At 45.4% G+C, this 11,369-nt stretch overlaps 1 protein-coding gene across 10 annotated transcripts in view; it reads right to left on the bottom strand.

Moving 5' to 3' along the window:
* Positions 1-6,407: 6,407 nt before the first annotated feature.
* The window catches only part of RHBDL3 (rhomboid like 3), a 132,101-nt gene continuing 127,139 nt past the window's right edge, over positions 6,408-11,369 (bottom strand). For all 10 annotated transcript variants that reach the window (XM_081849801.1, XM_081849792.1, XM_081849795.1 and 7 more), the window contains 2 exons: positions 10,626-10,686; positions 6,408-7,644 (listed from right to left, as the gene is read on the bottom strand). In XM_081849801.1, coding sequence (XP_081705927.1) covers positions 7,373-7,644; positions 10,626-10,686 — 333 coding nt within the window. In that variant the 3' untranslated portion in view covers positions 6,408-7,372. The remainder of the gene's footprint in view (positions 7,645-10,625; positions 10,687-11,369) is intronic.

Raw genomic sequence — 11,369 nt, 5'->3', positions numbered from 1 at the left:
CTAGAGGTTAAACAAACCAGTTCCTTGAGTTTTGACATTACATAAAAATTCACTTAAAGGTGAAATGAAAGTTTCTGATAAGCTACAGGTGTCGAAAAAGAGAAAGGGGAAATAAGTGCAGGAGGACTAGGCCAGAGACAGTCTACACCAGGGTTTTCCAAACTTGGGTCTCTAGCTGTTTTTGAACTACAATTCCCATCATCCCTGACCACTGATCCTGCTAGCTAGGGATGATGGGAGTTGTAGTCCAAACACAGCTGGAGACCCAAGTTTGGGAAACCCTGGTCTACACTTTCAGTAGCAAATACAAGCCTGGTCACCACTTTCTGAGCTGCGAAATTGCACCCAGGATTGTGTGCAGTGATAGGTAGAGAAAGCACACCTGAAACATTGGAGTTGCTTAACCCTTTCCCACCTGCCATGTCATGTAGTAGAAAACCACTTCACTTTCCTTCATGCGCTTTGACAGAAAATTAACTGGGGCCAAATGGATCTGCAGGGGAAAGAAGGTGGGATGATTGAGGACATACACATCCAATCCATTGCTTCCTCCCCTTCAAACTGGATTCCCAAAAGTACAGATGAGCTGACAGAGCATGCTCAAACCTTGCAACATATTCCGCTTCCTTTGCCCCATCTGTCTGATTTGCTGAAGCCACCATGCTGAAAGTTGTGTTCAGGACTGGACTCTACGTCTAACATGCCCAAACTCACTGTGCACATCTCAGTGCATGGGCTGATGTCATGGGGGGTTCTGGAGCAAATTCTTCATTTATCTAGGGATTTCTTCCAGGACCTTAAGCCAGACTCGACACAGAAACACAATTAATAAGCACGGCCATCTGCTTCTATATATAGAGCAGTGGAATTAGTCCAGAACAGGCGCATGAAAAATCCAATTTGAAATTTGTGAACACAGCCTTTAGAAAGAGTAGCTACGTAACGCTGCCCAGTAGATGTCCCCGTAGGAGCTGAGCAATCTGTCTCTTGCATTACCCTTCCCCGTCAGTTGCTCTTTAAACCCTATGCTGCAATACTTCATTATAAAAGAAAAGAGCGGATGTGACAGCACGTTCTGGCTCTGCCTGTCATGCAAACCTTAACTACGGATGAGACTGGCTCCAAGTCCACGTTTGCCAGTATGAAACCCTGCATGTTCTCCTTCCACCGACACAGCATTTTAATTATTTTGAATATATTTAAAGGAAGGCTGAGTCTACGGCGCAGAGATTCTGGCAGGAGCAGAGTTAAACACGAAGACTTTTTGTGACGAGGCTAAGACTCACTGCAAGACGCAATTAATCTACAGCAGTCTGCAATGTTGCAAGCTAGCAAGGACATCTGGAGGTAAAGGAGAAAATTATCCTCTAATCACTCATTGGCGCAGCGATATCCCAGAACGACTGGGTGACTTTAAGAGGCAGTTTAACTCAGAACGGCCTCCATTCTTGTGCGATCTGAGTGGCAAAATGTCTAAGCTTTGCAGAGGCATTAGCTAGAAACCTTGCAGAAGATTTCATTTGGCTCAGATGCAGGGTGGGGGTTGTGGAGGAGAACTGCAAACTAGATTTGGGGTTGATGACAGTCATAAAGGATATGATGTGAATAGGGTGAGATCAATGAGAAGTGTTGCTGTCTCCACGATGGAGTGTCCTTTGCTATGGTTGGGGGCAGATTATGTGGTTAGGAAGCAGATTTCAACTTCAAAAGTCAAATGTTTTATCTGAGCCAAGAGCCTCATTATGCAGGAAATTCTGTTCACCGCAGCACTGAGGTGTAGTTCTCATAGACACACATGAATCAGACCACTGGCCCATCTAACTCAACTGTTTACACCGCTTGGCAGCTGGTCTCCAGGGGTTTTCGGTCAGGGGACATTCTCAGCTGTTTTGAGAAGCCAGGGATGGAACCTAGAACTTTCTACATGCAAGCCAGATGTTCGGCCACTGAATTTGGCCCTTCATGAAAAAGGAGGTGAGGAAATAAACCTCTTTGGGGGATATAGCAGTGCAGATGGGGACTTGATTGAATACTGCTCCAGACAGATCACTGGTATGTCAGGGAGAAGACTAGGCTCAAATCCTTTTCCTTGACAGCTAAAACGATGTGAGGATTACAGTGGTGCCCCGCAAGACGAATGCCTCGCAAGACGGAAAACCCACTAGACGAAAGGGTTTTCTGTTTTGGAGGTGCTTCGCAAAATGAATTTCCTATGGGCTTGCTTCGCAAGACGAAAATGTCGTGCAAGTTCCTGCGGGTTTTTTTTCCTCCCCCCCCCTTTCTAAGCCGCTAAGCCGCTTATCAGCTGATCCGCTAAGCCGCTTAACAGCTGATCCGCTAAGCCGCTAAACAGTTGATCCGCTAAGCCGCTTATCAGCTGATCCGCTAAGCAGCTTAACAGCTGATCCGCCAAGCCGCTTAACAGCTGATCCGCCAAGCCGCTTAACAGCTGATCCGCCAAGCCGCTTAACAGCTGATCCGCTAAGCCCCTAAGCCGCTAATAGCGCTAATCCGCTAATGGGCTTGCTTCGCAAGACGAAAAAACCGCAAGACGAAGAGACTCGCGGAACGGATTCTTTTCGTTTTGTGAGACACCACTGTATTATTTTGAGGGAAGGAGCATTCAGGCATGTGAGCTGCAATATTGCCCACCCCTGCTATTTATGAGAACAGGGCTTAGGAGTCACAATTCAGAATATCATCTACGCTACTGCTGTGTACCCACCTCTCACTTTTCATGGAATCATGGAATCGCAGAGTTGGAAAGGACCCCAAAGGTAATCTAAATCCAGTCCCCAGCAAATGCAGGAATCTCAACTACAGCATCCGTGACAGAAGGCCATCCAGACCTCTCCTTAAAAACTTCCAAAGAAGGAGAGTTCACAACCTCTTTCCACTGTCAAATAGCTCTTACTGCCAGAAAGGTCTTCCTGATGTTTAGTCGAAATCTCCTTTCTTGTAACTTGAAGCCATGCTTTCCCGGGTGCAGATAAGTCACGATGAAACGTTTGCTGTTTTGGTGCCTGTCCTGAATCTGAAACGGCAGCAAGGCTCTGCAGGCTGTTTTGTAAGTTTACACTTCCTTCTAATAAAGCACTAGAATTGAGCACTCTGGCATTTGGTAACCCTGCATTAAATCACTCGCAGAGGACCTCCTTTGGGCCTTTGGATCAGGACACTGTCACATTCTAGAAGCATGCTCCCTAGCTTCTCTAACCTGGAGCTCTCTGTGAAGCCCAGCCATCCTCACCAAATGGGCAGCTCTCCCTGAGTTCCCGGCAAAATACACACACACACACACACACACACACACACTCTCCAACTCAGATACACACCTTTCATAACGATGGACATTTCATTAGTAGAAAATAACTCAGATAAGCATGTAACCTATAGTCATCATAGGTCCGTCACTTTGTTTTTACCTGTGGAGAGATAAAGCCCAAGTAGACAAGGCTTTGGCTTCATAATGGGGGGAAAGCCTATGACACGAAAAAGGGATTCAACGTGAACTCATTGGATTAATGAGACTGGTGCCAAACTGTGTGCCGATCACTCCAAAGCCTAAGCTTGTCCCTGGTAGCAATCTGTGAGCCTATCAAGGCAAAATTCAAACACCAGCAAGACCTCAGAATTCTGGTTTCTTGCTTGCATCTTCAGCTGAGTCAGATTTGAGCTCTGCAATTCTTATCTTCCATTTAACAACCGCAAGCAAGTGAACCGTAAAAAGGCTTTTTGCAGGACTCTGGCCTTTTCCTAATAAATGGAACATGTGTCACATAATGAGTGGCATTGCCCCCCCCCCGAAGTTTTTCTGCAGTAAGCAATCCAGGTACTGAAAATCAGCTGCCTTCTAAGCACCAAACCTTTAGTGTTGCCAGTGTTCCTGCTGGATGCTTCCCGGTGGGTGTTTATTTTGGGATGGGTACTCCACATCCATGCGTATTTTTTGCTGCATCCTCATGACACTGTTGACATCTAAATGCCAGCCTACATTTCCCCCCCCCCAAGATTAACCCTTTCTATGGGGAGTTGATTAAGCTAAAAGAACAAAAACAACCTGTTGCCAATGACCTGACCCCACTTGCAATATCTGAATGACCGGTTTGCAAATTTAGACCGTGCCTGAAGTATGCAGAGTGTTCCGTGAATAACGTAACCAGGCCACCCACAACTAACCTTTCATCTGATGAGCATTGGTGCAAAGGTTTTTTGTGTTCGATGATCTCCATCCCCAACTAAAAGGGCAGTCTTGTTCTGGGTGTGGTTGTTTGGCGGTGGTAGTTGAATTTCCAAGTGGCATGCCACTGCAACTGGTTCTGGGAACTAAAATTACCAGGAAGCAATGTGATAAGGCACATATGCATGGCCTCATCATTGTGCATGCATCATTAGAAGCTAGAAAAGAAATATCCAAAGAAATGAGGAATGATTTCTGGGTTTTTGAATGGTTAGTGAGAAAGATCAATATTACTGGGCTCCTTCCAGAGGATTTGACTATCACTACTACAGAAATACAGTGGTACCTCGGGTTACATACGCTTCAGGTTACAGACTCCACTCACCCAGAAATAGTGCTTCAGGTTAAGAACAGTTTCAGGTTAAGTACGGACCTCTGGAACAAACTAAGTACTTAACCTGAGGTACCACTGTAGTATGAGACAAAGAATAACAACTTTAGAAAAAAAAAATGAGAACAAATATTGCCCCTCTTTGAAAGATGTTTGAAAAAAGGAACGGCTAGGAACCGTACAATTCTCCCCTTTCTCAGGACTGCTGTGTCCCTGGGCTGTTATGCGAGGATCTTTCTGGTGTGCTTATTTGTGCTGCAAAATGGACATAAGGGTTATTTGCAACAGACAGCATTTCCTGTCATCTAAGTTTCAATTTTAGTGTGCTTCGCATGGATGTCACCAAGCACTTTAGATATGTTAGCTCATTTGGCAGCCACAATACCGAAATGGAGGAATCAAATTAGGACTTACCCTGCTTGCTCAGCTCTGCTAGCTTCCTGCCAGCATGGCCTCTTCACACATTACATTTCAAAATGCCTACGTACAGTATCTTACTGTAAGTGTATGGCGGAATTGCCATGTATGAATGCAGCAAACATGCGTCGTACAAATACAGTTGCCAGGGAACGAGGCACAAGTTGGCTTGTCAGCAGGCCCCAGTTTGTCCTGGCTATTGTACTAAATGGCTTACACCAACCATCTTTTAACATGTACCCATTATCCAAGTTTAGAGCAGCCATGCTGAGCTTACGTCCGGGAACAGGAGCTGGCACAAAGACCTATGCTTCTGCTGATTTCCAGCATATAATTGCAAAGCTGGTACAGAAGCCGCTCGCATCAGCTGCTAGGTATGATCTCATCCCTTCTTTTGCAGAACACCCAAGATCCATCCCCTAGTTTTCAGTGAGGTAGTAAACCTGTGTCTGGGCTGCACCACTTTAGACCGCAGGTAGGGGCTCACACGCTCGAATGTTCCAACACACAAAATCGTTTGCTACATAGAACATTAGATGCAAAGAAGAAATGTTCTAGCACTGCCCTCTCCCTGGTACCTATTTTTCTAAGTGCGGGGGATTTTCACATGAAAGCATTCAATCATGTCAACTTCTATTGGTGGTGCAACTTCTAGCTGGAAGTGGTGCAGGTCAGATGTTGCTTTATGCCAGGAGTGAGGTACCAGCAGCCCTCCAGGTATTGTTGGACTCCAAGTCCCATCATCACGCCAATGGTCAGGGATGATGGGAGTAAGCCAGCACATCTGGAGGGCTACAGGTCCCCAGCCTTGGTTGACTCCAGAACATGCAGCCCTCTGGATGTTGGTGAACTACATCTCCCATCATCCCTGACCACAGTCGATTGCTGGTTGGGACTAATGGGAACTGGAGTCCAATGACATCTCGAGGGCCATAGATCTCCCTCCCGTTTTAGCAAGAACTAAGCCCTATTCGAGATACTGTCGTCAAATGCATCCCTGACCCACTTGACCCTCTAACAGTGCGATCTTCTACATGCCTACTCAGAAGGAAGCCCCACTGAGTATAGGACTGTATCTAAATTACACCTGCAAAATTCATAAAGCAGCATTGCAGCCCGGATGGCTATTTTTCAAAACACATGAAGCAAAGGAACCACGTCCACATTTTCCAAATAAGAACCGCGTAGAAATGTTTGTTAGGGATGTGACTGCATATGTCTCCCTAGGTTGCAAGAACAACACCCCAAAAATCAAAGGGGCCATAGAGTTGTGGTCTCTTGTCTTGTCCAGTGCTATAGACGGGAGATGAAACATCCATTATACGCTCTGTGCGCTGAAATGTTCTGGAATAGCATAATTGAACTAAGAGACATCTAGCAACCCCTTCCCAGCCAGCAAGCAGATCTTGCTTTTTAAAAAAAGAATGTGTAAGACCAAGGGAGAAAGTAAGAAACCAGAAGAAAATAGCATGATTGTCCACAAAAAAAAATCAAAATATTCAAGTGGTCTGCAAAGTATTCAAGAATGAAAACCCAGTCACAAACTGTGAATATCTAATTAAATATGCAGTTGTATTTAGCAACCAGGTTAAAGCACTTTCAAATCTTTCTGTGCAATTTGGTTTGTCCTTTAGTTGAGAAGTGGCCTCTACCACTGGCAAGTTGTGAACCCATATGCGCTGAACCCTTGGAAGATTTCTGTAAGACCTGCTCCTCTTAACAAGGCAGCAGACTTGAGGATCTGTCCAGGTTTACTGGGCATCAGCAGTGGCACTGAAGAACAGCCTGACCCGTCAAGCCAAGCATCCTTGGCTGAGTGCCCTTTTAGTTAAAGGAAGGAAGAGCTTTTCCCTCATGGCCTGATGGATAGCTCTTGTAAATTGTGAGTATGGTAGAAGATTAACCTGGAAAAATGTAGGCAACCCAAACAAAATTTCACTATGTGCATTAGCATTCACCAGTATGTGGTGTTAAGTGTCCTGTTATACAAATATAGGGCTGAATTGTCAGCCTTTATATCATGAAAGCAACACCAAGCTACTTGCATGATCAATGGATACAAGGCCTGGTCCTTATGGACTACGGCGATACCTGCAAATCTCCATGCCCAAATCTCCTTCCAAACAAGTTTCTATTGGCCAGTCCCTGCTTAGGTCATTGTTTTCCAATAATATGGTCACATCCTAGCCATGCAGCATATAGTTTTCTCCCTCAACTTGTGCCATTTCAGAAGATGGGTTTGCTTATATCCTGTGATATTTGTACAAAAATAAACCCTCCGTTTCAATCCCACCCCACCTCACCCCGCCCTGCCCCGCCCTTGAAATGGAGCTGGCAGATGGGAAGTTATCCATTTGTCCTTGAGAGTCCCTCGACCCAGGATCTCAAGGAGGTGGAGGTAGTTTCAGGTCCAACAGGCTATAGGCGAAAATGTTCCAGAAGATGGCAAAGAGAACAAACACCACGTACATGGAGACAAAGATCCACCATAAGGACTGGTCTTGGAGTCTCTGCTCATAGTTCCTTAGGATGACTACGCCTAGGGTGATTCCAACAGCAACGCCCCCAAGGTGGGCGACAAAACTTGGGTGTGGGCATGGAGGGTAAGCGGATGGGTAGAACCTCAGCCACACAGCTCTTCCAAATTCAAAGCTCACTGGAAGAGAGGAGAAACGAGGGGTCACTGGTCTTTAAAGTGCTTCTAGGTTGTTTCCCAGATATTTCAATATATTTTGGCAGTTCTGTTTTGAAATTATTACTTTTTTATCATTATCAATGAGAAAACCCAGTGTGTTTACATATAACTGTGCACTGTTGTGCAACATTTTATTTGCTACAGTAAGATCCCTATAATACTATTATGAACCCAGTTTTAATATTTCTGTAAGTAGTTACATCGAGCATTTAAATATTTCTACAAATCCTAAAGCAAAAAAGTATCACCTCCCCACTTATTGTACCATTTCATCCATACTTGCTACTTTGAAATTCCCCCAGTGAAGAACATTGATGGGTTCACAAAGTTTTGCACTTGAATATAAACAAACACTGTTCCTCTGTGTAAAAATATATTCTTGTCGTCTCCTCCTTTCACCAGATTTGTTAGCTTCATCATGTATGCCATACCCCAGGCTATGTTTCAAATTGTTCTCAAGTACATTCATATTTGTGATGGCCTGGGACTCAGGCTCGGGCTCAGATCCAGAGGAGTCTCAGTCTGCACCGGATCCTTTGCCTCAGGCATCATCTGAACCAAGTCTGGGGTCTGATCCTGAAGAGTCCCAGTCTGCACAAGTTCCCCTGTAACAAACACCAGCTGGGCCAAGTCAGGGGCCTGAGCCTGCCCTGGCTCCAGATGCGGGGTTTACCTCGTTGCCTTCAGCTGGGCCATCACTTACAGCTGCTTCACTACTGGTTTGGTCAGGGGAGGCTGAGGTGGCCTCTGGGTCTAGTAACCCACCAACGTCTCCTGAGCTGCAGAGACTAAGGTCTGAGAGGAGAGACCTGAGTACTTGCAGGAGGAGTGCTCGCCTCCAGGCGAAACAGGGAGGTGAGTCACCAGGGGATCAGGACCGGCCGTTACCCGACAAAGATAAAAGGCTGTCAGACCCCGCCCCAGGTTGCGGGAGCAACATTGCTGTATGCCAGACCCTGCCTGAGATCCTGTACCTGTCCTTGCCTGGTTTCCTGCCTTGTGTCCTGCCTTGGCCCTGTTGGACTGACTCCTAGTGGAACCTATGGATTCTGGACCGGACCTGGGCCACAGTTCTTGGGTTACCCCTGGGCCCAGCCTATTATTTTCCTTTCAATTGCATAGGTTTTCTGCTCTGTTGTTTGCTGGCCTGGGCTCCTTTGGGAGGAAAGGCAGGATAGGCTATAAACAAACAAACAAACAAACACACTTGGTTCCTCTGCACACCCTGAAGAGGTTCAGTTTGACAGCAGCAACCAAGGGCAGAACAAGAGCTGTGTGCAACATGGGGCAGCTACCAAAAACAGCACACCTACCTGGCGCTTTCTTATATAACAAGCAATTACACTCGGAGAATGTTGCTATAAGTCAGCCATGCAGCCTGTTTCCCTGCTGGCATCCTCGCGATGAAGCGAGGATGTCATCATAGCTGAAGCAGATGCTTCCAGCTCTTGACTTATGTTGTTTGTACAATTTTCTGTTTCCCAAAATCAATAGCCATCTTTCCAAAGGAAGAAGAAGAGGATGTCATCATGACACCAGGAACAGAACTGTACTGTACAGAATGTTACAGAGGCTCATGGGAGAGAGCTCGACACAGGAATGCTGGTTTTGGTGACTTCCCCGTATTGTTCATAAGGCTGCGTTAACCCCCAAGAAGCACGAAACTCTCCTATCCAGGTGTGTGCTTCACTCTTTGCAGGGTCAGAACCAAAGCGAGTGATAGTGACTACTACAGCCAATAACAGGTAAAAAAAGGCAAAGGACTCCTGGATGGTTAAGTCCAGTCAAAGGTGACTATGGGGTTGCGGTGCTCATCTTGCTTTCAGGCTAAGGGAGCCGGCGTTTGTCTACAGACAGCTTTCCGGGTCATGTGGTCAGCATGACTAAACCGCTTCTGCTGCAACTGGACACCATGATGGAAACCAGAACACCCGGGAATGCTGTTTACCTTCCCACCGCAGTGGTACCTATTTATCTACCTGCACTGGCGTTCTTTTGAACTGCTAGGTGGACAGAAGCTGGGATAGAGCAACCAAGAGATCACTCCGTCACAGGGATTCAAACCGCCAGCCTTCCGGTCGGCAAGCCCAGGAAGCTCAGTGGTTTAGACCACAGCGCCACCCGCGTCAATATTATGCCTCCCAATGTGTCAATGCAATTTACAGATAAGAAGGCTACTTAAATAACAAAGCCTCTGTAGAGGAATTACAAGCTTTTTGGAATTAGAACATTTGTGCAGGAGAGCAGGGGAAAAAAAAAAAGAGGAGAAGAGAGAACAACAAGAACAACAAGAATAACAAGAACTGGACGAAGTTGGAAGATAGACCCCTTCCAAGATTGGACATTCGAAATCAAAGATGACCAAAAGATGGCAAAGACTATTAAAAAGATGGCAAAGCGGACTGGTGAAGGATTATGGCTTAGATGTGGGAGCTCCAGGACGACAGTAGACATTGACGGACATTGGGAACGCAACCGGGAAAGGGGGGAGGGAAATTTGGAATCCAAAGGGTATTAAATTACATTTTATTCTTTTTTCTATTTTTTTATGTTAATCTGTATTGTATACTAAAGAGGGGAACTCGTGGAAGGGAACAGGTCGATTTTAGGGAATGGGAAAATATTTTTTAAATTGGGTTAATGATAATAACTTTAAAACTTGGGGTAAGAATTTGCTGAATCTATTTGAAAGAACTGGAATACAAGAGGGGGAGGGGAGGGGAAGTCCTGGAAAGATGACATTGAAAATAAGGCCTTAAATTTGGATGTTTTTCTTTTCTGTTATATTTGAAAATTTTTAATAAATATTATTTAAAAAAAAAAAAAGAAGGCTACTTAGATGGGAAATGTATGGGACATTGAGATCCTAAAAGGAGGTGCAGTAATGATGAATTTAAAATGGCAACAACCTAGGCACATATCAAGCATATGAGGATACTTACTACAGATCAAGGCAACAGCCATGCGCAACAGCTTGAATTGGCACTTCATTCCAGACCAGTTCTGGGGAAAGAGAGGAGAGGGGAGTCAACAATCTCCAATTAAGTGTTTCACATGCTGAGAATCTGGAGGTAGATATGAATCTAAAGGAACCAGAGGGCTCTCTTCTACCCCCCTCCCCACACACCCAATGCCAGCGAACTAGCTTCCCTGCAGCTTCTGCAGCCTTTGGCACACTCTCAACTCACTGGGCTTCAGGGCAGAGAGAAACAAAATCAAAGATTAGCTTTCTGAAGTCAGTCAATTCCGCCTGCTTCTTAAGTCAGCAGCAATGCTGGCCAGAAGAGGGAGATGTTTTAAAACAAACCGACAGGACGGGGAATGCCAATTTAATCTCCCTGCACCACACAACACTGCATAATCGCATGGGGTTTTGAACGCCTGTCCTTTCTGCTGTGAAACCCTTACTCAGGAGTCCCCAAGCAATTTTCACAGTTCATCTGTTGGGTGAAACATCTGGGGGTGGGTGGGGGACGAAAAAAGAGATAGGGGTTGACCCGCCACATGGTAAATTGTCATCTACTCTCTAACAATTTCACAGATGAAAAGAAGGACTCCTCTGCTGCAACAGAATAGAGATTCAAATATGAAACTCTTGCCCCTAGGTATGGTTGAATCTGTCAATTTCAATTTCTCTCTGTTTCTCATTTTTCAGTTCACATGTCTGCAGCAATCTGCAATTTAGG

The sequence above is a fragment of the Podarcis erhardii genome (genome assembly GCF_964252035.2).
Source record: "Podarcis erhardii genome assembly, chromosome: 2".
Classification (NCBI taxonomy): domain Eukaryota; kingdom Metazoa; phylum Chordata; class Lepidosauria; order Squamata; family Lacertidae; genus Podarcis; species Podarcis erhardii.
This window is presented reverse-complemented; position numbering and strand designations above follow the sequence as displayed.